The following is a 25,468-nucleotide window of genomic DNA, read 5'->3' as shown; positions in this document are numbered from 1 at the left end:
AGAAGCTGTAGAAAGGCACCAACTGCGATGACAGATCTGAAAGAACTTTTACATTCAGAGGGACTAAATAGGCTGGCCTTAAGAGTGAAACAGAAATTATTGAGGAGGACATGGAATCTGTTTCTACAAAAAGGAATAGGAGGAAGAAGGCAAATAAGGAATTATTTCTCACCATTTTTCACAATGTAAGAATAAAGAAGCACCCAATAAAACTATGAAACAGGAGGTTTAAAACAAATAAAAGGAATATACAAGTAAATTGAGGAACTCATTGTCACAGGCATGCATGGAGGGTAAAATACATCTGTTAGAAAAAAAATTATTCATTGAGCATATAAGTCTAGCAAGGGTTATTAACCACGGAATTCCCAGTGCAAAGTCTGGTTTGGGAGATCATTAGTCTGGCATTGCTTGGATGATGTATGCTGGATCAGGTGCAGTACTGCTCTAGAATTATCGTTACTTCTACACTGGAGGAAGGTGTAGAGGAACTGTTACATGGCAGTGAAATGATTAAGAATTTATTTTCTAACGTGAAAAAGCCTAATGTTTTTTTCTTCTGTCTCATCCTTAGAAAAAAGCTAAACTCTTCCAGATGAGACTTTCCAGAAATACCCAGTCCAAGACAGACATGCTTCCTGGAAATGCATAGACTGAATGCTGGAATTTGAAACATAGTAGGCAGTTAAAAGTGGTGTCTTAAGACAGAGGAAGGGCAGCCTTAAATCTAGTTCTTAAATCAACTCTGTCTATAAATGAAATAAAGACAAGAAACTTCCTTTGCATGGAAAAGTTCCAGATGAGACATTTTGTTTCTCCTTCAGAGAGATACTGATGTACCTAAGCAAGGCACTGTGTAAGACAGCCAGACTGGCCAGGCTGACTAGACCTACCCTTACTGGAGAGACATTTGGTATGACCAACCAATGTTTTCAATGTCTCCTGGCAGCCTGCTGCAGCATGCATCATCTGTGTACTGCAGGGTTTCTGCATTGTTTATGAATAGAATAGAATAGAATAGAATAGAATAGAATAGAATAGAATAGAATAGAATAGAATAGAACTACTTCAGTTGGAAGGGACCTACAACGATCATCTAGTATCTATTCTAACTGCCTGACCAATTCAGGGCTGACCAGGTTAAAGGATGTTAAGGGAATTGTCCAAATGTGTCTTCAACACTGACAGGCTTGGGGCATTGACCACCTCTCTAGGAAGCCTGTTCTAGTGTTTGACCACCCTTTTGGTAAAGAAACGTTTCCTAATGCCCAGTCTAAACGTCCCCTGGCACAGCTTTGAACCATTCCCACACGTCCTACCACTGGATCCCAGGGAGAAGAGCTCAGCACCTCACCCTCCACTTTCCGTCCTCAGGAGGCTGTAGAGAGCCATGAGGTCGCCCCTCAGCCTCCTTTTCTCCCAGCTAGACAAGCCCAATGTCCTTAGCCATTCCTTATGAGGACATTCCTTCCAGCCCTTTCGCCAGCTTTGTTGCCCTCCTCTGGACACATTCAAGGACATTCATATTCTTCTTAAATTTTGGGGCTTTTGATGTTGCTTATTGTTTATCTGTATCCATGGGAATGGTAAAGACCTGGGCATCTCTCCCAGACCTTAACACAAAGTGGGCATGGGTGAAAGGAGAGCAGGAGACAAAGGGATGTAGTATGCAACCAAAATGTCTGATGTGAAAAGACGTCCCTGGGAATCATGATTCTCAGAGTCATCAGTCTGCAAAACCCATTGTGCCATCTGTGTGAGGGAAACAGATGCTACTGGGGTAATTTCTGTTGTTTCCATCTGTGGGCTTGAACACAGAGCAGGAAGGCAGCCTATAGCAGCCATTTTCCTTTCTTTTGGGATTTTGTTCCTTGAGGAATGGGAAGGAGGAAAACTGACTGCTGGAGGTGAAATGTCCTCTCAACTAACACAGTCAGGAGAAAAGTACGAGGAAGGAGACTAAGAGACAAGAGTTGTGGGAAGGTAGAATTGAATTAAAGCAGAAGATATGACTCCAGACAAGGACAGTTAAACTGCTGTCAGAACCCTTTTTTTTTTTTTTCAATCCAGAATAAGATATGGAAGGTGGAAAAGAGCAGGAGAGGTAGAGGGCTAGGGCCTGCTGCATATTTTCCAAACAAATTTTTCCATCAGAGGAATATTGGTTTTTTGACTCTGCAGAAATGTGTTGATCTCTCCACAATTTTTCAGGAAAAAATTGACCTAATTAAAAGTGTTTTTCCATTTCTGCATTATAACGTTAAAAAATATAAAACCAATAATTAAGGTGTAGGTTGACATATCACAATGCACTATGTAATTTCTCAAGCAGTTCTGAATTTCAGTTCTTCATTCTGACTTGGACAGAAAAGCAACAATTTTTTTTTTGAACAAATACACTTTCAGCAACATAAAATGCAGCCTCCACCCAGTTTGAGACAGAGCCAATGGCTGTAGGGTGACACCTGGCAAAACCTGCTGGAGAAGGAAAGAAAAGGACAAGACAAGAAAAAGCTCCTGTTGCAGCCAGGCAAGTTTTTGCCTTTCCCCACAAATTGATGTGCAAGCTCTTGTTCCCCTGATCTACCTGCAGAGTCCTTACCTGCTGCTGACGGGTCCTCTCCATTTACTGCTGCTATTGCTTGTCTCTCTCAGAAGTCTCATATCAAAGGACATCCCTTCTCAAAGTTAGTTACCTTTTGCATTAAATGATATCTGATCATTTTATTGTTAAGAACTGTGTAAGAGAGAGGTTCAAGGTGCTGACGTATTTTGTGCAACCTGCAGGAAGAAACGTTACATTCTGCTGGCACAATGTACATTGCATTTTTGGCTGTAGCCATTTGAGATATGCTTTAATTTAGGTGCCTTTGAGAAATGGGATGGAATAACCTTCACTAAGGTGCATTTCTGGAGAGAGACTTGGTCCCTCTCTTCCTGAGGGTGGCAGTTAGTTGATCCAATGTCTAATTCAATGAGCACCTTCTGGAGGAAGCCTCTGCCGTTTCCTACAACAGGCGTAGTTCTGCAGCTGCTTTCACAAACCCTTACCAAGAAAATCACTGAAGGCAAGGCAGAGATGGAGACCTTCTGCAATTGTTCTCAAAAGGTGGAGGAGGCTCCCAGGCCTCTCTCATCAGACAGCAGCTGAGGGTTAGTGTGTGTGTGCATGCATGCATAGGAACGCTTGTTGGTTGAGAAACTGAAGAAAGTGGCTGACCAGAAGAGGAAATTCTCACCACCTTCTTGTATACACAACATTGTTGTTGTCTGTAACTCACACAAGGAAGAACAGAAACCACCTCCTGTTCTAGGTGATCTTATGGCCTGTGCTTTTTCCCTCTCAGAATGATATCTTGAAAAGAGTTACGTTACATCAGGCATTTCTGCCTTTATATAACTCATATTTGCTGCTGGTACCATGCAGTAACCTTTCCAGAGTTATGCAGTACCACTGACTTTGCCACAGTAACAACTGTTTTGCCTCTTTCCCTACCCAGTCAGCCAGGCTGATTGCTATGTGTCGTTGTGGCTGCCAACTGCGACATGTGAAAGGTCCCGCACTAAAACTGTGAGAAATTCCAACAATCCAGTGTGGAATGAAACCTTCTACTTCAGGATCCAGAGTCAGGTCAAGGTAAGAAGCCAAAGTTGTCTGCTTGAAGCAGATTTTGTGCATGGTGGGTCCGACCTATCTCCTGAACTGTGCCCAGAAATTGTTTAAGGGATGGCACATGATAAGGGACTGTTCAAATTGTTTAACAGAATAGATGACTGCGTTCCCATGCCTGTTCGATGGTGCTGTTTAGGAGGGCCAGAAACTGAGCTCAATATTGAAGTTTTAGGGAAACTAGAGATTCATGTGAATCAGTGCAAGATGGATACAGAATCTGTGACTTAACTAAGCTGTCGTGTAGGTACAGCCAATGTATTACTCATGTTACAGCAATTAAACTGAACCAGGGAAGAATGAATTCGATTTGCAGTATGTTTTTCTAAAGGGGGATGATACTTAATTTCATCACTTTTCTTCTCAAGCACATCCCCAACACTCCTTCTTCCCTAGAGCTAATGTTGTCCAGACTGTAGAAACTATAAAAAGCTCTTCTCCTTCTTTTTCTAGAATGTGCTGGAGCTGACAGTGTATGATGAGGATTTTGCTACTCCAGATGACCATCTGCTCTGTACACTCTTTGATACCGCTAAACTTCCAATTGAAAGAACAGTGGTCCTGTATTTTAAGCCCAGCCCAAAGGTGAGAGCAAAAAATAAAGCAACTAAGAAACCAGTGGAGAGTTATACAACACTTTCAAAACCTTGGGGTGAGCTTTCTGATTCTGCCATGGATGACTTAACCCCCAAATTGGTACATGAATTACCATTCAGAATATAAACACAAAAAGTGTGGTAAAAAATCTGAATTTGAGAGCCTGAGCCCCTCTTCCCAGTATTTTTATAAATTACTAAAAGCGTATGACTGAAACAGTGCGGTAGGAAGGGGAGGGATCTGACTGTGAGATATCTCTGAGCAACACCAAGGCTTCATAGTTGTTGCAGGGTGAATAATCTGTAAATTTTTTTTCCGTGTTATCAGTAGCCACTACCCTCTGCCCCTTTGATTGTATCTACTTTCACCCCAAAAGCAAAACTGAAGTTGCCCCTGTGCATATCCCAGCACTGTCCCCTGCAGTGATACCTCAGCTAGGACCAAGCCTGCTGACTTGTCTATTGGAATTAGTGAGGTTTTGGAGCTCTGAATGACTTGTTTACTCTGTTTCTCAGTTTCTCATCTATAAAATGGGAAAAAGAGTCTTGATTCCCTTTGAGATCTATGGATGAGATCAGTGAAATATCTCGCATGCAAGTCTTGCTCTCTTGGGCAGGTTGCTTCTGGTACCCAAACTAGGTCACTCACAACTAGCTTATACATATCAATGCTGCCTTATAGGAGGTTACATAACTGTAACTTTGAATCACTCAATAATACCTGTCTGTTTATTATATTAATGTGATGGGTGGAAAGTATCTTTAACTTCCAAGCTAATAACAAGGAGAGTGAGTCATGGCAGGACAGTGACAGGAATAATTAGGAGAAAAAGGTAGAATTCAAAAGTCAAAGCAAGTTGCAAATTGTCTTTCTGCAGCAGCTTCACACTAAGAGAAAAGTACAGGTTGTTTTGATGATACCTTGAAGAAGGAAGGAGGTGAGGAAGGAATCGTTAAACTGTCTGGTTTGAGATGTTATTTCAGAACTTCCAGTTTGAGATACTTATCACAGGGTGTGCATTGCAGCCAATTACTTCAAAATTGCATACCAGGGACCTGGGTTTAGACAAGGGAGAAAGCATTATGTAGCTACTTATTTGATTTCTTGTTCTTCCTTTCAGGCCAAGGAGGAGCTAGAGGTTGAATTCAAATTGGAGGCTGCGTAAGTGATATACAGATTATTTTAAAAATGCAGAACTCACTAAATGTTAAGCCAGAGAAATAGCATTAGAAGTCACACTTTGTGGGATTTCTGTAAAAAAGTGCCAGACTTCTACATCATTACTGCAGTCTCAGACACACAGCTGATCCCTTCAATCAGCTTGTTCTGTAATTTAGTTGCTTTCAAAGACGCACCTCCCAGCACCGTCTCTTCTTCCCACCCTGTCAGATTTGTCTACCTAAGGACATTTCAGAAGACTTTCTGAGTGTGTGTGCATGCACTTGTGTGTGCATACATGTCCATCAATCTCTCCATGCATGTTTCAGCTTATCCATTGGACAGACTCCTAATGTTGAACCATCCTGGCTAGGTTTCCAGTGTATCTCTGACTCCTTTGATTTTACCTTGCAGCACTGTTTTGGTCCTAGTAATTCTGTTTTCTTTCTACCCAACACAATGACAATGTGTTGGAAGCTCTAGTGCAGGGCTGTTCCTCCAGCATGGTTATCCTACCATCTGTATGAAGCAGTATTTTTGTCTCTGTGTTGCCACAAGATAACTAAGACACAGCAGAAATTATACGACAAGCCTAAGGTCAACCCTTCTACTAGTGAAGAGCCAAGACCAAAATTCAAGTCACTCCACACCATCTCCTGACTTTACCTGAATGATCTGGAAAGTTTTTTTTTTTCCCCATGTAGTTGGTACCCCCTGCCCTGTGCCCTTTGTTTATATTTGCATACCAGTAAATACATAGAACTGGGCTTCCTAAAGGGTACATGCAAGCATATTAGCATGTTACTGCTGAAATACATGTACTTTACATGTTCTAGTGAGGAGAAGAATTTGACTGCCTAACCACAGATTCCATTTTAGATGATCATGAGATTGCAATGCAAAAAAGTAGCCATGATAAACATCACTCAGCTTTGGTACAGAGGCAAGTCCCCTCAGAGCAGTATTCAGTCCAAGCAAGTATGGAAAGGAGCTTGTTACATACCTGCTGGGGTCCCTCTGGCCGTCATTCTTCTAAATAGGGAGAAAGGGCAACACCCTGGGCAAGGATGAGTGGGCATTTATTTGATATAAAAAATCTATGTTTTTGTTTCCCAGTTCTGGTCCTCATGAAGCCATTGCTACCAATGGAGTCCTGGTGGTACGTATCTTTTCCCGAAGAAATTTTCTATAAGTGTTTCCTTAATATAAAAGTGAAGGGAGGGTGGGAGTTAGAGAAGCCAGTAGGCCAGTTCTTTCTCTTTCTTCCCTCTTTCCTATTTAGATACCTTGAAAATAGGATATTTTATTGCCCTGTTCATTGGTGATATCCTATTATTTCCCATTTGTCCCATATTTTCACACACGCACACACACACACACACACACACACAGATTTTCTCTGGTACTAGTACTCCTTCAAAAAAATGTACTGCTGTCTATCAAAGTACAATGGCATAAAGACTGTGAACCCACTTGCTGACAACCTACCCAACCCTTTCCTCCCCTGGGAGATGAGCCATGCCTGGTGGGTAAGCTTAGCACTAAGTATTGACCTACTGTAATTACATTATGTGAAAGAAGAGTGAGTGCCATAAAAAAACCTAACCCAAAGTGTTAACAGCAATATTTCTTCAGGAAACCCTTTCTACTACTGACTTTTGATCTCTCAGCAACATATCTTTCATTTATGTTTTTCCTGGTTTAACCCCTTGTATCTATGCTACTATCCTGAAAATGCTCCTGTTTTTCTTCCTTTGTATCTTCCTCTTATTATGCCCAATCATATGACATTGTCACTGCAGGATGCTCTACAACTCACTCCAAAGGTTTTCCTTTTCCTTAGTCAGTGGCTACTGGGCAAAAGTCCAGAAATGCCAGGGAATTAGGTACTTCAGGTAACTGGACATGTCCAAAAGCTGAGTGATTCACAGTTCCCAGTAATGAGGTTGGTATGTGACAATCTTTCTCATACATTTCTGTTCACTGTCTTTTACAGTGTCGTGAACTTTGCTGCTTGGAAGTTGAAGTGACAGAGAAGATGCAACAAAAATCAAGTGATGTTATTGCTTTGTTATTTATTTACCAATAATTGCATGCTTACTGATGAAACGATGCCCCTTTTGTGTAATATATTAGTGGAATAAATAGTATTTACAGTATTCAGTGCAGTTAACACCAGGTAAACACATTAGGTTGTTACAGACTTCAACGACTGCGTCTTGTACTCCCTTAGGTATATGTAAATAAGATCTATTAGATCTGCATTAAAGTTGAAATCCCAGTTCTATATAACAGTGAGAACATTCAGAGTCCCCTTTCTATGAAAATAGGATCTGCTTTGCTCCTTTCCCTTCACTGCCAGCACTGCCTTCAGAGCCCTTTCCATTAGTCCAAATTCTACATTTCTGCTACCCGTACCCCTCTTTTAATCAAGCCAGCATAATTTTCTGGTTAAATTATAGTGACATTTCTCATGACCTTTGTTTTGCCTTTTTAGAGAAAGAGCTTTCCCTCACCGTGAAGGGCTCCTTTGAGGGGACACAGGATATCATGTTGGGCCCCGATGGAGTGGCCAGCCCATCAGGTCCCACCAAGTTCCACTATATCAAGTATGCAGAGCCAACGCTGGATGTCATGTTGCCAAAGAAGAGGCGCTACCACCCTGTATGTTGGAAGTGGCCTTAATGACGAACTGACCATGAGTGCCTCTTTAGAAAGTGGGAGGAGGGGGAGAGGGTAAACCCATTACCGTTTTTGTCCTAAAGCATGTTGTTTTCTCAGTGGACCTGTAAGTACACTACAGAGACGGGCTCCCCGGCCGTGATGCTGAATTCACTGCCCATGGGAAGGAAAATGACCATTGCAGAGGTGAGCATCACTTTCAGCTGTTAGGAATAAAAGGTCACTCAAGTAGAAACCATTCCCCATAATATTGTCCCAGAGGCAGCTAAGAGGGTCAGAAACATTCTGATTTTTTTCTCAGACCTTGAACAAACAGGAGCTTTGTTTCTCCAGGTGTTTTCTCCACAGAAGTATGTTGTCCCTCCATTAGTCTCCATTATGTGCAAGTAGTGGATACAAAGACCAACAGTGATGTCAGAAAATACGATGATTCCTTCAGCACATCTCTCCCTGTTTACCCAAAGGCTCACTGACCCCTCATTTGCTTAGGGTCCAAACTGAAAGTTGCTCCCTCGACACAAGCTAGGAAAAAGTCAATAAACCTGCCCTTAGTTAACCATGTGCTTCAAAGGACAATATGTGAAAATACATTGAAAATATTAGATATAGCATATGGATTTTAAAGAATGTAGTGAGAATATTGCTTGAAATAGATGTATGTGTTGTATAATTTTAAATGAAATTCATAGAAGAAAAAGATCCTTAGTATAAAAAATGTGTTTCTGCTAAAAAACATCTACAGATGTCCAGGTTATTAGGGACAATCTTCTACAAATATTTATTGTTATGTTGTGAAGAAGTAGGAGAGTGTCAGATTTCAGGGCCACTAAAACATCCTCTCAGAACAGAGTACTTTTTGACAGTTGATATGAAAGTTGCAATAATGATTTAAGACAGGATGAAGTCTTGGCAGAAGCAAACACAGACTTGCAGTCTCTTCACTGTGAGACTGTGGCCAGGATGTCAAAGATCTGCTGTGTATTAGAGCATAAAGAACGGGAAGCATACAAAAAATGGTATTTCAGGATGCTGCAGAAAGCTTGTGAATAACACGGGAAATGAGACCTACTGCATAAGTCTCAAGAACCTCCTACACCAAGATTGTTGCTACCAAGGTTTCTGCAGCCTTGAAGCATTTGGGATCTGTGGGTAGAGATGTTCCACTAAGGATAAGGGAATGCTTTTGGAAATATATGGCAAGATCTCAGACATTTAACTTTGCAATATCTAGACCTTGCTGGGGTGTAAATCAAGCTCTGACCCCAACACAGAAAGGGAAAAAAGAAATTTTAAAATTAAAATTAAAAAATTACAGTACACATTCCTGTTTTCCAGGAGAAAAGATTTGACTTGAGTGTGAGAGCACAGAGCTGGTAAGAGATCTTCTTCTACTCCTAAATACCTGGGTTATTGATTTTGATACTGTTTTAGCCACATGGAAATGACACAAGCAGGCATTCTCAGTCTGAAAACTCAAATGTGCTTTTAATAAAACATAAAATACATACACAGTTTATTATATGTAATTAGTCTTAGGAAGATTTGGCTTTAATCAATAAATGTTAATGAACATGTATTTATTTTAGCATTATCCCTTCCCTTCTTACCACAGAATATTATTTTTGATCAATGTCAGTCTCTGAAATTCACAAAAATGACAAAGCTGATTAAAAAAACAGAATAGACAGTAAACATTAAAAGATAGTAAACACTAAACTTGATCAGAAATTGGGAACATTTTTTTCTTAACTGTCAATATTCAGTAGCAATAAACTTTGTATTCTGTTAAGTCCAGTTATACTGCATATTGAGTAGAAACTAAGGTAGACAATGTGGCTAGTGATTTGACATCTATAGACATGCTCATTAATACTCATCAGTAAACATGAAGATGTTTTATGTTATCCGTATCTATATGTGACACACAGAACTGGGCAAACTGATCCTTTTTGTGTGTGAGTGCCTGACTAGGAAATAAAAGGTAAAAATAATTTTTAATTATTTTAGAGTTTTCTGTCATTCATTCCAGAAAGACAAGTGATCAATGACTCAGGGAAACCAGCATTATTCCAGGACAGGAAAAATGCTTCCCACTTATTTATTTTACTTTCAGATAACTTTAAAAACAGTTTGTTTGTATCTTGATTTACAATGGAAACTGTTTTTTTCAGCTCCACCTAACTCAATCCCCTTTGCACGTCTTCATTTACAAATGCAGTTGTAATCATTTGGCTGATTTTATCCAAGTCTGATGGTGGAGAAATCTCGTAAATAAATTTCATTACTAGTTTCATTGAAATTATGGACTCCATAGAAGAGAGAAGTTCTGTCACTGAAAGAAAAAGCAAACCCTCCCATTTTACAAAGCCTGGCCAGGGCTAGCTGGTCAGCCAGGGAGTCCATGGGTAGCTCTGGCCTGATGACACCATGCCAGACCTCTTGCTCATGGATGTCTTGTAGGCGCAGGTCAGGAAGAGACAGGAAGGAGGTTAATGAGCAGAAGAGCACAAATGCCTAAGGAAATAAGCTACAACAGTGGAGTTTTAAGGAATGACTTATTACACTTCAAAACTGATGCAAATGAAATCTTCCTCTGAGGAATATTATGTTTTACAATTTTTGAGTCAAGGTTGGTGTGAAATACAACTGCCACCATTGACCTGTGAGACAGCTTGTGCAAGTGCAGACAGATCAGAGCAGTGGGGGTGAAATCCTGCCCCACGAAACTCTGTGACCCATCTCTATCCGTCCAGGGGCTGGGTGTCACCGAGGCCATCCCTCCAGCGAGCAGGGTGACACGGCCACCCGTGTCTGGCAGGCGGGTGGATGTCTTCCCTCCCCAGCCATGCTCACCGCTAGAGGGGGATGCGTTCCCACTCGAGTTGCTCAAAACGAGAACTTTCCTTCACGTTGGAAATGCCAACATCTGAAAATTGGGTTTTATTTTAGATTTAGAATGAGAAAATATCCCGTGAAATTGGAATCAGTGCACTCACTTTTGACCATTTTCACAGATTTTCTAAACTTGAAATTATTTTAGTTTTAAAATATTAATTTAAATATTCCTTTTCATTTGTAAATACTGTAAGTTGTTTCTTCATCAAATAGTAATAGTGGGGTATAATGCCCTGGTTAAGCTTACTAATTGAAATAAGTTTTTTTACTTTTAAATATAGAATATTCTCTCTTGCTCCTGTCATATTGCATCACCCTGTTTGAAAGGAAGGGTGCTGTACATTATCTTTGATTGAAGTCCTAAGATTGATATGGGTGTGTTAATATGTAAAATATGTGCTTGTTTTTATCTTAGTAATTGTTCGTGCCACCAAGACCTGGACATGCGCTTTGGGTTTGAATTATGTTCACAGGAGATGACTTTCCTGCGGAAAAGAAAAAGATATGTAGCAAGTGCCCTGAAAAATGTTTTTCACCTACAACAGGATCTGCAGGATTTTGAAGTACGTGTCTGTTGGGGAGGGTAGATCTTGAATTTCTAGTGCCTTCATGTACTCTTCCAGATGAGTGTCAGCAAAATGGGCTGCATATATCTGTTGTGCAGGTACCAGCTTGTCCACGTGTCTTAAGTACATTTGCTTCTGTTGCCAAGGTTTGTTATTGCAAGAAACAGTAGTTGCAGTAATTGCATCCGTCATGACTGTCAATTTGGAATTTGTCAGATCTGAGGTGTGTTCAACCCTGCCATCCTATGCTATAAATTGCTTGGTTCAGAATTACTGTGTGCGTATTAAATACATAACATAGTAAAGATTTCTTCCCTTGTTCAAATGTCATCCTTTGTGAGAGTTTAGGATAAACATCTGAGTGCTTCTTATAATATCTTCCCTTTCTTGCAGTTTTGAATTTCCTTAAAGTAAATATAATTTATTTTAAAGTAACTTCATGATACTGAAGAATAACAGCATTGATGACGGTAGTTTAGAAACACTGGCTATGAACTAAGTGTGTTTCTTCATGGGGTGGGCATATGGGTTTTCATACAGTAGTAGTAGATGTGTGAAATAAGAAAAAAGTGGCAAAGGAGTGGGAAATTTAGAGAAAATACATTGTTGCCTCCACAGAAGGGTTTCTTCTTGTTCATCTGTGCCTATATTTGCCCTGGAGATGGGCAAGAACTCAGGTTTGGGTTAACCTCTGAACCCATGTTTATCCAAAGGGAAGCAGTAGTAGCAGTCATTGCTTGGTTTTGGTTTTGCTTTTGGTCCCTTCTGAAAAGGGACCTGGTCTCTGAGATCAGGAGCTGGGCTGGGTGGTGGCCAGACCCCACTGCAGTTGGGGATGTGATGTTGAACGCTGTCAGTGTGAATGTCCCATCCTCCTCTGCCCAACAGGTCCCTGTTGTGGCTATCATTACGACAGGCGGAGGACTGAAATCAATGACAGGACTATACGGCAGCCTCATGGGACTCAAGAAATTGAATCTCCTGGACTGTGTATCGTACATCAGCGGGCTGTCTGGCACCACGTGGTAAGCCAGCTCATGCAGGAGGCTTGACCAGGCCTTATGAAGGTGATGCTGCTGCAGAAAGCAGACAAGATCAGGAGATTTTCTTCAAACATTGTAGAAACAAGCTGTTTCTCAGTAACAGGACACTACATATTAGCTTGATCAGAGGCACTGAATTTTTATTAGCAATTCTTTACCATGCTTATCAACTCCACACTTACAGCAATTAAATAGGTATATGACAATTACACTTGTCAAAATGATTTCTAAGTAAGTAGTTACTGTGGATGTAACTGTGGATGCCCATAGCATCATGCCTCCACTGATGTCCCAGTTGTTGTTGTTCCCAATAACTTCTGAGACTGGCTCTGCTTTCTAACTGGTCATGCAGAGAAAACTGCAGAACAGTGCACACTCACCCCTGCAACCTGTCAGTTTGGGAAAGGACTGAGTTCCCCTGGGCAGCGTTATTTCCTGCTCACTACAACTGACCTACAACTGCCCAACATCTGATGGTTCCATGTAGGGAAGGCTGGTAAAATAGAGGATGGCGTTAAAAGGAAGCATAGTGATATCATAAGATTAACACTAAATGGTACAAAGCCAGGAGACAGCAGCTGGTGTGAACTAATTTATATTTCTAGAAAACAAGCAAAGAAAATGTATTATAATTTTCTTTCTAATTTGTACTTCAGAAATATACCTATGTTCACACCTGGCAATTTTATCGCTTAAGCTGCTGTCAGTTCTGCTTAAAAAAAAAGGTTAACAACATAAAAAACCACCTTATCCTTCAGGGATTTAAAACAGTCATAGAAATTCTGGAGTGTTCATTCTGCTGGACAGAGCAGCAAAACCAGAATATGTATGAGCAGAAGTGAATCCCTCAATGTAAACCTCTGTCCCTAAAGGCACAAAATTTCAAGTCTTTTTTTGGTCCTTTTGACTTTTGCTGTCTGTATTATCTTTCTCCAGGACCATGGCCAACTTATACAGAGATGCTTATTGGTCGCAGAAGGACCTAGACTCACATATTGGTGAAGCCCAGAAACAAGCAACCAAATGCAAGATGGGCTGTTTCTCTATGGATCGCATGAAGTACTATGACAAGCAGCTTTGTCAGCGGAAAGAAGAGGGATACAGGACATCATTTATAGATCTTTGGGGGCTCATGATTGAATACTTACTAAATGATGGGGTATAATGTATTTCCATTTCTTAGAGAGCCATGTATTTTTCTCTTAGTGAACAGAGAGGAAACTAGCCCATTATTTCAGGGAATGTACGTCAAAACAGAGTGGTGTTCTCCATGTCAGCAAATGCTCACATTATTTTATTTCCTTTAATAGTCTGCCTAGGGAGAAACTCATCCTATATGTTAATAAATTAGGTTGTGGATGCAGCCATTTGAACTCTGGCTGATATTTAAGCAGAAGTGGAGACAATCTCGGGCAGTCTGCCTAAAATGGAGATTGTGCATGCAAAAAGAGTTCAAGATGCAAAGCAGAGTAATCTCAACAGTGTGAAAACTATCTGAAGCAGGCATGAAACAGCTAGAGTGCTTGGTGATTTGCATCCACTGGCAGGTAACTTGATCTGCAGGTACACTGGAGGCAAGTGTATATTTTACTTTTGCTGAAAAGGACTGCTCAGACAGTAGCTGGTTTAAGTGATATCAATTTTTACAAGCAATAACAAATTTGCTTTTCTATTATTTGAAGTGGTTTCTGCCCCTACAGTAGAGCAGTCTGCTCCCTCTTCTCTCCAGCTGGACCACAGTTCAAGGATGAGTGTTTGGCACTTGGAAAGTGGGAAGGGACGAGTGGTTGAGGACTGAACAGAAATGTCCTCCAGAGGAGGCAGAAATGCTGCAGTCATTCAGCCATACCTTTGGTTTTATTTATTTATTTTTATATAAGTACATATATAGTATTATATATATGTAAACAGAAAATAAATAGATACAGAGAGGAATGCTACATATTAAACAAAGATATAAGCTGACTAGCTGCCTCTCTTAATCTCAGCTAGATGAGGTCCCCCTCATGATCTAGCTGAGCATCTTTCCCTTTGAGCAGTGCTGACTATTGCTATGTAACCATTAACCTCTCCCTAATCTGCCAGAACTAGCTGCTCTTAAATTTGTCAGCGGGTCATGAGATTTTATGTTTTTTACAAATTTCTTCAATGAGAATATACATTTCCAGAAAAGAAGCTGGGTGGGATGCAAATAATTTGCTGCCATGTTCCAGTCCCCTTGCAAGGCTGGACTGTGATAGCTGTTGTGTACTAAGAAAGGAGACTCAGTGCTGACATGCTCAAGGGCTTCTTTCAGCCCCAGGAGAGCAAGGACTGCTCGCTACAGCTCCTCATCCTAAGGGGCAGCTTACCCCTTCTCCTACTTGCCAGGGCAGTACTTTCCAGTACGTACAGACACGTATGCAGAAGTAGTTTTCCCTCTCCTTGTCTTTTTGTGAACCCGTGCACAAAGTCAGGCCAGACGCTGGGAGACTGGTCTGTCACCAGTGGGTGGGTGTCTGTGGTGATCTGTGCAGTGGCGCTGCCATGGCCCATCCTGCGTGCTGGGGGCAGAGGTGCTCGGTCCCTCCAGCGCTGGGGCCATCAAATTCACCATGTGTTGCTTCCATCTCTTCTCACATAACTCTTTTTCTTCAAAACCAGAAAGACCCTCACAAACTTTCAGAGCAGCAAGAAGCACTGTGTGATGGCCAGAACCCACTGCCCATCTATGTGTCGGTCAGTGTTCGGGACAGCTACAGCACCAATGATTTCAAAGGTGAGAATGATGTTTCGGATCCTGTGGGGCTAAAACTCACAACTGAATTCCTGTGATTTGCTCTTCTGTGCTTGGTATCATTTGGAGAAAACAGTCCTGGTGCATTAGTTGTTTTTTTGGAAAAATAACCATCACCTCCATGCCTTAAAATTTCAGTACAAGAGTTTTTTGAGATCAGTATTTCACTGTCTAGACATACACAGTTGAAATCCTGCCAGAAAGGCCATTTTTGAAAAACTATCTGATCCACCTAGAATAAGAAGTATTGGAATTGTCTGAGAATTAGATACTGCTTTTTGTCAATGCCCAGTTATAGTTTCAATATGAAGAAAGACCACATAGATAAACTTTGGGAAAACATCCAACCTACTCTCAAATGAATCTTTTGCTTTGCTCATTGTTTTGGTTATTTTTTTCCATGAAGAGAAGCAGCTGGAGGAGAAGAGGTGGAGAAGAAATTCAGGTTAAATTTTTTATGGTTGAGGTGAAAATTGAACCACTTCTGAAGGAAAGGAAGTTATGGTCCATGACCTTTCTGTCCCAGTCTTTGCTCACACTGCAGTTATATCAGACAACTGCACTTCACTTGGAGAGGTTAACCAAGAAAGCCAAGGACTAGTTCTGTCTTCCTTAGTACCACACATAAAGAGTGTAATTGGTCTCTTACAAAAACTAATTTCTGAAGAGCTGGGTACCTGTCTTTGTACATAACCAAGTAATTCAAGGGAAGTTAAATTAACTGTATTGATAACAATGGAAGTACTTTCCCCTAGCTGTGGTGTATGCAAGGGCAGAGTGAAACATCATGCATGCTGGAGAACCCTGGGCTGGTGCGTGCACACAGGGTGTGTAAGAGCTGGAGCCTTGCCGTGCTCCCGGTGCACGCTGTGTGCCACTGGCAGCACCACCGTGAGCAGCAGCATAACTGCTTCTGCCTCCCCATGGTCACAGCGGCAGAGCTCAGCTGCCAGCAGTCTGGCAAGGCTTTGGAAAGGCAACGTAGCAAACAGAAGTGAGACCAATGCATGCCCTAGCTGCCCCTCTCCCCACACCCGTCTGACAGTCCCCTAAGTGTCCCATTGTGGCTGTATTGCAGAGTGGGTCGAGTTCACCCCCTACGAGGTGGGACTTCTGAAGTATGGCGCGTTTGTTCGCACGGAGCATTTCGGAAGCGAATTCTTCATGGGACGCTTGTTAAAAAAGCTCCCCGAATCCCGGATCTGCTACCTTCAAGGTGATGTATTGCATTATCTTGGCAGAGGCACTTTGGAGGGGTACAACACTGTTAACCAAAGGGTGGATATTTCTGGTCTAACATACTGAAAGCTGCTATGATATCGCCTGCATGGAAATGGGGGTGTGTGGTAGTTTGGCAAAAAGAATACGGTAAAAAAATCCCACATATTTTTTCAGTTTCTTATCACTGTCTTGGTATGTACAAACTTTTTAACGTGGACTAGATAAATTTCCTTAATTCCTTCATTGTAAGGAATAGTTCCCACTTGTTTGATTATTCTTCCGATTCCTTTCTGAATGCACTCCAACTTATGAAAATTTTGAAACAGCTGTGCTTCTACTGTGAGGTTTAACTTCTACTCCATGTAGAGAATCCCATCTACTAAAGATGCAGGCTGCCCAGGATGAAAAATGAGACCAGAAGCAAAGGGTCTCTGAATCTCTCTGGTCAGTCCCTGACTTGTACTGATGGGTTGTGTGTAAAAGCAATAATATCACTTTACCAAGGAGTCAGAATCACTGTCAGGTGAACACAGAGCAGTGCAAGTTCAGTTTCAGTTGTCACTTCTTACACTCATGCTGCTGCTTAGAAGCTCCTTGGTTTCAGTAAACATGCGGTGATATTAAATAGTTTATAACCCTGAGGAGTATCTTTAAAATACTACTTCTTGGGCTGGCCCTTTTTTACCTGGTTCACTACTGGGAAATTAATTTTCTACATACTGTGTATGCTGTACTGGCTTCTGTGCCCCACTGAAAACTAAGAAGTACAATTGTGGTAGACTAATTAGAACACATATTTAAATTTACAACAGCAGATGAAATGGTGGCATTGTGTTTTGTCAACAAAGCCACCAGTGCCTCTGTGGGGAGGAAGAGAGGGGCAATCCTGGATGGAGAAAAGAGTGCACAGTGGAGCAGGAGCCCACTGTGTCTGTAAGCCTTTACATGCTGCTATGTGAGATCTCTTACAAACCAAATGGCTGAAGAGCCAGTTCATCCTGCTGTGAAACAATTCAGGCTGTATGAAAGCTGATCAGAATGTGTGCAGAAAAAGAGAAGCTGCAGTAACGAAGACAGGGATGGAAAGTATGTTTTTGTCATGTTTGTGTTATCTGAGCTCTTATTTTGCTTCTCAAGCAAGCATTTTTTTCTCCTTTACTGCTCTCCCATTTTTCTCTCTCTTTACCACATGGTAGAACCATGTAGTAGGTTAGCCACAAAACTGACAGCAGCATGACCTGAACCAGTGCCATAGAAAGCTAAGAGGAATTTAACAGCTCAAAAGTTTAGAAATATTTAAATTAAGCTTATTCAAAAATTAATCAAGGAAGTCAAAATAGAAGGAAAAAGGCAGTTTCTTGTTAGAATGTGTCCTTGTGTTCACTAACTCCTTTTACAGGTATGTGGAGCAGTATATTTTCTGTGAACCTATTACAAATATGGGGACTGTCCCACAGTTCAGAAGACTTCTGGAAGAGATGGACACAAGACAGAATAGAAGAAGTTGGTGAGAAAATATTAAGCCTTTCATTTATGGTCACTTACTCTTCTGGATGCCTTTTGGCATCATCATGTCAACTACGTTGAAGCCATAGGATCCTCCTAGGATATCAACTTCCCTCCCTCTGTAAAGACTAAGAGGAAGAGGGTAATCAGGGAAATGCTGCTGTAATTACTAGACTTACTAAACCCCTATGGATTAAAAGCCTCTGTCCTTAAGAGGAAGTTTTAGAGGGGTCACACGTTTCTCAGGAAGTGTTTTGGCATTGCCCATTCTCACTCAGACATACAGAACCAAGAACCATTGGCAGAGAATAAAGTTATTTTTACTCCCTGTGCAGAAGATAAACCTGAATATCAATTGGTTAATCAATATTTCCTGGGGTTTTATTTTATTACTCAGTACAGCAATTACTGCATTAGATTCATTCCGGCACGAAGATAAATGATGCCCAGAGGGTATTTTCTGAAGCAATATAGAAACCATGGTTTCGTTGCTAAATCATTTAATATGATAGTAACTATAATTACAGACATCCTGAAAATAAAGAAATACATCTGTGCAATCACGGAAACCACCAAGTCTCTCCTGCTGCACCATCAACCACTTCGTCTGGCAAAGCAGGTTGTGAATTCAGGAAACCACACCTTGTGCCATTTCTATTTTTCACCCACATGTTCTGCCATGTAGCCACCCTGAAAACTACCTGTAGTTTCTAAATATGAATGTATGCCTCAGGTTGTCCTGGGGTGCTCTCATTCTACTGATTAAGCATATGTTCATGTAGCTGTGGATGATTATCAGGTAGAAGCTGCCACTGTTGCAATAGACCCTGTGGTGCCCTGTTGTAGCCCATCTGACTGAGTGGGAGCATATGCTTCAGCCCCATTTACTCCATGCTTGCCTCTGTTTCATGCCATTTCCCTGTGAGGGTATGTAACTTTCTTTCTGACAGGACTTTTTCTGAATTGCTTAGTTCCCTTAAGGTGTCCCTTTTCTAGGACTAAAGACTGCTTCTGATGAACTGTCTTCAGGCCAAAGCTTAAGACCATCAGCAGAGCTTGGTCCAGCAGCCACTCCTCCCCTTCAGAATAGTTTTTGTGTGTTTAGTAAATCATCCCAGAACAAACCCTGAGGTCTCCTACACACCAGGACAACCAGAAATGAACATCAGTTAGCAAACAGTTCACCAATTTTTCTCCCCTCCTTTAGATGAAGACCCAGTGTTGCCTACAAGACCCCATGAGCTGAGGACTCGAATGTACACTCCTCCTGGCCCCCTGTCCAGTGCCCTTCGGGGAGCGTTGACTGACCGCTTCTCCGTCGCCCAGCACCACAATTTCCTGAAGGGCTACCAGCTGCATAACAACTACCTGGAGAATGAGCACTTCTGTCGATGGAAAGGTAATGGGGACCAAGATTTAATAAACATCATTTTCAGGTGGTTTTGGAATGGGGAATTCAGGAAAAAACCTTGTCAGGCTTGGCAGGGGAAAAAAAATCTCCTGAAAGATCATTTCTTCTCTGAATGGAGAGAAGAGACTAAGACTTCAGTGTTGCCAGGTATTTAAGACTGTTTTTAAATATAAACATGTGTTTATGTGCTTTAGCTGATATCTCTGTGGTCCAGACTGAGAAGGTAGACTTGTAGCTGACAGAACTGAATTTAAAGTAGGAAAGAGCAGAGTGAACATGGAAGAAAGCTTAATTTGGCAAGACTGTGCCAAAAGACTTCAGAAGCAACTGGAATATCCTGGAAAATATGACATAGGAGAGAAAACTGGAAAGGAATGGAGCTTTGTAGTCCGAAGAAGAGGGGACTGAGGGAGGGGGGCAGAAATCCAAATGTAAAAAGGTATGGGAATATTTTGTTCTCCAAATCAATGATGGATAAAAGATGAAACAGTGACTGGAATGAAGCAAGGCAGATTTAGGTTAATTATTAGAAGTTGTTTACTGGCAATAATGAGTATGACAAGTTACTGGAATACATTGCCTGCAATCTCAAAATAGAAGATTTTTCAGAACAAGAATTTAGGTGGTGTTTTGCGGTCCCTCCCATGTCTATTTGCAATCCAGTAGTGTGGCAATCAAATTAAACCAGGCCTCTGGAATGGTCAGTTCCACCTTGTATTTCTTTTTCCAGTCAGAATACCTACAGATCATTTCTTATTCCAAGAAAAAATTTCTTTCTAGACACTGTGTTAGACTCGCGTCCCAATGAGCTGATGCAAAATGCTGATCACCTGGGCATGATAGATGCTGGATTTTTCATCAATACCAGCAGTCCACCACTTTTAAGGCCACAGAGGGAAGTGGATGTCATCATATATTTAAGTTATACTACAGGATCACATACATCGGTGAGGACAATCTTGTTACCATGTGTTGTCTCTCCTTTTGTCTAGCCTGTGGTGCCTAAAACTGCTAGTTAATATTGTTGCTATTTCTTCCTGCCACTCCTGGAATCTCTCTTGCTGGTTTATGAACATGCTGAATTATTCAAGAGGACATCAGCACGGTCTCTTCCAGAATGATGGGAAGAGCCTCTTCTGCTTTATGCTGAATCAAACAGGTTTCCAGATCCCACACAGGAATATGCGTAAAGATGAGGACGCGATATTTCCTGACTTAAGTCAGAATACAAAAGGGGTTAAGTGGATAGTCAGAGGCAGATCATTTCTGACCTAACAAATAAGATGCTACTAGGAAAATTCAATGACAAGCATCTTCCTGCAGAAGCTCCAGTTTCATAGAGATAAAGTTAATTAGCTGTCTACAAGGCCTTGCCCAAAAGAAGTTTGGGTCTTTACATCTCAGAAACTGAGGTTAGTTAGAAACTTGCTATTAAGCATCTTGGCCAGCTTAAGTGGAATTACTTTTTGTGAATGAGAACAGCTGTGATACTGTTAATAAGCCATACTATGCATGAGACATACGTGTAACGAAGTTTCATTTCAAACTCATACATTGTCTAGATTAATTTTATGAAGAAAGGCTGTTGCAATTTTAAGCACTTTAGTAGAAACTGTTTCCTGTTTGATAGCGTCCACTATTAGATGGTGCAGAGTACATAGTAGGACATAGTATTGTAGCAAACATTTCAGGGGAAAGGTACAGTATAGCCTAGTACTTCAGACTTTCTCAGTAAAATATCAACCTCAATTAACACTGTGCCATACAGTCTGCACATGCAGAGACATAATTGCACATTCAAACTTAACTTTCTTCTCTCCTGGCTTCCAAACACTTAATAATATACCTTAAACATTTTCTTGCTGTGGTTTTATTTTCTAATTAATTCTATACAATATATTAAACACAGGCTCTTTCATATACTAAAACTACATGCTTTACCCTAAACTTCTGAAAATTGCTTCCATTTTTAAAAAAGCAGTTTTCTGGATGAATTCTCTAACTCTAAAATTGTGTTTACAGCTTATGATTAGCATTCTGGTTACTATGTGTTGTAATTATGTGTAGAGTAACCCTTGATAAGAAGGAACCCACCCTATGGATCTGAGTCACTAAACCTCAATACTAGATAACAATTTGGGGGCTTTGAAACAACCAAGTTGAATTCCAATGCTGACCGTTTCTGTGATACTCCAGACTCTAGATAAGGCGTACAAATACTACTCAGAACAGAAAATCCCATTCCCTAAAATTTCTTTGACTGATGAAGATAAGAAGAACCTGAAGGAGTGCTACCTCTTCCACGATTCAGATTTGCCAGGATGTCCGATTGTGATTTTTCTTCCCCTTGTGAATGATACCTTCCGAGAGTACAAGGCACCTGGTAAGTTACAAGTAGTGGCAAAGCATTAAACAAAAGACCCTTACCTGCTTCCCTGGCTCAGACAGACCCTTTTTCTCTGCTGCTGGCTATCTTTGCTGGCTGGGTTCATGGGGGAGTACTTTAGCTAATTAAACTTGTTTTCCGCACCCCCTGGCAAAACTATGTTCATTCATGTCATCCTTGTGACCCTTAGAGGACTGACACAGCCCTTGTCTTCTGGATGGTGTTTACCTTCATCTCTCTCCCATTCATAATATAAAGTGTTGCTAGCTAATAGTAAACTATTTTTCCTGGGAAAAGTACAGCATGCTCAGATTATTCTTCTCTTCCTATATTGTCTGTTTTCCAGGGATTTCATTCTACACTTGAGAAGGCATAGTGTCATGTATGAATGGTGGGGGAGCAAGAACCTGACTTTCAGGCTGAAGTCTGCAATGTCAAGATCAGTGTGTCTCCTTTTTGGTATAGCATCAGCCCAGGGGTCATTTTGCTCACTGTGCTGTGCTTGGGGCCTCTCATTCTTTTTCTGCCAGGCCACCTGCTTTGTATTCCTCTTCTTTACTGTCAGTTATTAGGATGCATTTGCTTTGCTCCTTGGTAGCAGGGAGCTAAAGTCTAAATTCTGCTTTTGTGGAATTTGGGAGACAGAAGAAATGGAAAGGCAGAGATGGATCCTGGTGGCAAGTCCCCTGAGACTACATTCAGGATTACAGGAACTTTAAGTTTCCGTATGTTTCTACTACTCCTTTCTCACTTAAATTCTATTCTGTTACTAGCAACTCCCTTCCCTAAGCTGGGGTTCGTAGAGGTCCCGATTGCTCAGGATAAGACCTGCAGTGCGCTGGCAGTGGCTATTGGAGTGCCCTTTCAGGCTGATACCATTGACCGATCCATGGCTTTAATGAGATGGGTGTTAATGAGTAAGCTGTAGATGATCATTACAACGCAATCCCTCACTTCTTCATCTGCCCTCATCACTTCAGGCACATGACATTCTCTTGACTAGAGGTGGAGATACATAATCTGCATTATTCATACATTTAAACTCTGTGAATTTTCTTCCAGAGAAAAGTCTCCCTCTTTGGGCTGCTGTGGACAGCTCGTCACTGATTGAATTAAACACCATCTCACAGCAGCAACTTCTCTTTCTCTCCAGGTGTCAAGCGCTGTTGCTCAGAGATGGAGGGAGGACAACTTGATTTGACCAGTCGCTTTTCCCCCTACTGCATGTTCTCGGTTAGGTATACCGATGAGAATTACCGCCGGCTGCTGAACCTCAGTGAATACAACATTCTGAACAACTCACAGATGATTATGCAGGCCTTGCAGATAGCGATGCAAAGGAGAAGGCAAAACATGTGCTAATCAACCCTCCAACTGCCCCTATCTTCTCAGAGGAGTTTTTCATACTCTAGGACACAGAAGAGACATAACTTTTTGAACACTGGCCATTCTGCACTACAGAAAGAAACTACTCCGGGTGGCTCAGTGGTTTATTGTTGTTTTTTCTTCTCCATTCCCAAGAAGTGGCCTCTATAGGCAAAGACATTGCCTGGGACATTTTTGCATATGCTTTGTTCCCTAAATTAAGGTTGTCTGTAGAACACTCCTTACCTAAAATCCTTGTTAGATTTTTAACATAGTGCTATTTTAAGCCTCTTATTATAATGTATGACATATAGGAAAATAATTTCTTACTACCACAGTGCTACAGTAATACAACCCAGCCAACACCCCTACAGGCCGTAAGAAGTGGGTATAAACTTCTGCTCCCCACAATTCTTCTTTGTGGAACACAAGGTGCATCCAACCCTGGAAAATGAAGAATATCTGAGACACAACTGGAAGCTGGCATTGGATCCCTGGATCAACTCTGTTTTGCAAGTGCCCTGAAGAGCAGCTGCAGAGGCTGGAAATGTAAGAGGGACAACTGTGTGCACACAGCCAACCCCATGAATTATGTCCACCTCCTGGGCTGTCTTGGGCTGTGAATGATTCCTATGTAGATGGGAAGGAGCAACTTAGGAGGAAGTGGCATAAGATTTTTCACGTAAAGATTTTTTAAAGAGAAAGGTGTAATTTGGACACATGAAAATTTCCTGTGAACTTATGTCAGTTTTGATTGTTTTATGTTGAGACAGTACACAAAAAAGTTAACATTTTATTTTGAAGCTTTCAAAATAAAACACCCTGGATTTTTTTTTTCCCAGTTGAATTACTTCTCATATTAAACTTCCTTTCTTAAATTAAAAAGTTCTTGGAATGAAAATATTTTACTTCCACTACACAATGAAAACTTTGTTGTTCTACTCAATGCAATTTGTTTAAACAGTTTAGGACATATGATCTTCAACAAAAATTCTGATTTGTTTAGTTCTGCCTGTTCAAATTATGCAGATAAGCAGGAGTGAGTTAGTAGTCTGCAACAACTAAGACCATCTTAAAACAATCTGAACAGACCCTCCATGGCATCTAGCACAAAACCACCAATAACATTTGTTGTGGGTTTGCATTTTAAACTTTCTTCATTTTCCCTTTTATGGAAAGTGTCTTTTCTGAACTGTTGAAAGTGCTGAGGGTGAGCTGTAAAAATTATAAATCCAGAACAAACTTCGCATTCCAGGAGCAAGTCAAATTGAAAGTATACTTTTTTATTAATAATTTTTTGTGTCCTAATGACAACTGGGAAAATTTTGAACAAAGAGTCTATTCAGTGAAAAAGATCTATCAACTAAATGTCATAATCTGGGGCTAAAATAAACCAGGGAAAACGCTTGGGTAAGTTGAAACATTTCATGTTAATATTTTACAAAAGTTCTTTGTTTTGAAACACAGCTTCTTTTTGATAGACCGCCTACCTCGTCAGCCCAGGGAACTCAACCTGAAAATAACAGGTTTCATTTACAGTCAAATAACATGTTTGGCTTGGCGCAAAATGACACTCTGAGGATTTTCATTTTGGCAGGAAGCAATGACAAATTATCTCTACAAATTTGTTCACAATTACTTTTGCCAACACTTTTGTCATTTATGATGTCAAACCAAACCTTTCTTTTTTGTGCAACTGTAGCCTGATGTTGCAAGCCTAAAGATCAAAACATAAATATTAACATTTGAAGCTCTTTAGGTTTTGAAAAAATATGCACTTTTCTGCTGGGTTTTTTTGTTTTATGGTAGCTTCACTAGTCATAATGGTGCTATGTGGTCTGCGTATAACCTGGGAATTGCCTCTGTTTGAACCTGAAATCCCTGGTGTGAAAAATCAAACACAGTTTTTGGCCATAAACCCGTTCCACCTCTAGCTCTGAAGAAATGTTATTTACATGCAAATATTTCGTGTATACAATGTTGGACAATAAAGGCTTGTTCACAAAATTAAAATTCTGCCTTGCTCCACATATTCAGGCATTTCAGTAATATGCTCCAGGTTCACAGTGCGTTCCTTGTTTCAGAAAAACAAAACTGTTGTTATCTCTGCAAAGAGCATAAGAGCATACCAAATACTTGCTGTGAGCTTTGTGGATAAAGGAATGTCTCAGAGACAGATTGCAGGGGTACAA

At 40.9% G+C, this 25,468-nt stretch overlaps 1 protein-coding gene across 1 annotated transcript in view; it reads left to right on the top strand.

The window, feature by feature from the left end:
• Nucleotides 1–23,273, top strand: part of LOC141923296 (cytosolic phospholipase A2 epsilon-like) — a 34,738-nt gene extending 11,465 nt beyond the window's left edge. Inside the window, exons 4-21 of the mRNA XM_074824179.1 lie at nt 3,501–3,637; nt 4,124–4,255; nt 5,388–5,428; nt 6,542–6,584; nt 7,422–7,479; nt 7,923–8,089; nt 8,207–8,293; nt 9,443–9,480; nt 11,418–11,565; nt 12,457–12,593; nt 13,548–13,770; nt 15,255–15,369; nt 16,466–16,603; nt 18,008–18,115; nt 19,322–19,513; nt 20,306–20,472; nt 21,722–21,908; nt 23,065–23,273. Coding sequence (XP_074680280.1) covers nt 3,501–3,637; nt 4,124–4,255; nt 5,388–5,428; nt 6,542–6,584; nt 7,422–7,479; nt 7,923–8,089; nt 8,207–8,293; nt 9,443–9,480; nt 11,418–11,565; nt 12,457–12,593; nt 13,548–13,770; nt 15,255–15,369; nt 16,466–16,603; nt 18,008–18,115; nt 19,322–19,513; nt 20,306–20,472; nt 21,722–21,908; nt 23,065–23,273 — 2,327 coding nt within the window. The remainder of the gene's footprint in view (nt 1–3,500; nt 3,638–4,123; nt 4,256–5,387; nt 5,429–6,541; nt 6,585–7,421; nt 7,480–7,922; nt 8,090–8,206; nt 8,294–9,442; nt 9,481–11,417; nt 11,566–12,456; nt 12,594–13,547; nt 13,771–15,254; nt 15,370–16,465; nt 16,604–18,007; nt 18,116–19,321; nt 19,514–20,305; nt 20,473–21,721; nt 21,909–23,064) is intronic.
• The last annotated feature ends 2,195 nt before the right edge of the window (nt 23,274–25,468 follow it).

The sequence above is a fragment of the Strix aluco genome, chromosome 4 (assembly GCF_031877795.1).
Source record: "Strix aluco isolate bStrAlu1 chromosome 4, bStrAlu1.hap1, whole genome shotgun sequence".
NCBI classification, from domain to species: domain Eukaryota; kingdom Metazoa; phylum Chordata; class Aves; order Strigiformes; family Strigidae; genus Strix; species Strix aluco.
The sequence above is the reverse complement of the archived record's forward strand: the minus strand, read 5'-3'. Positions and strand labels throughout refer to the sequence as shown.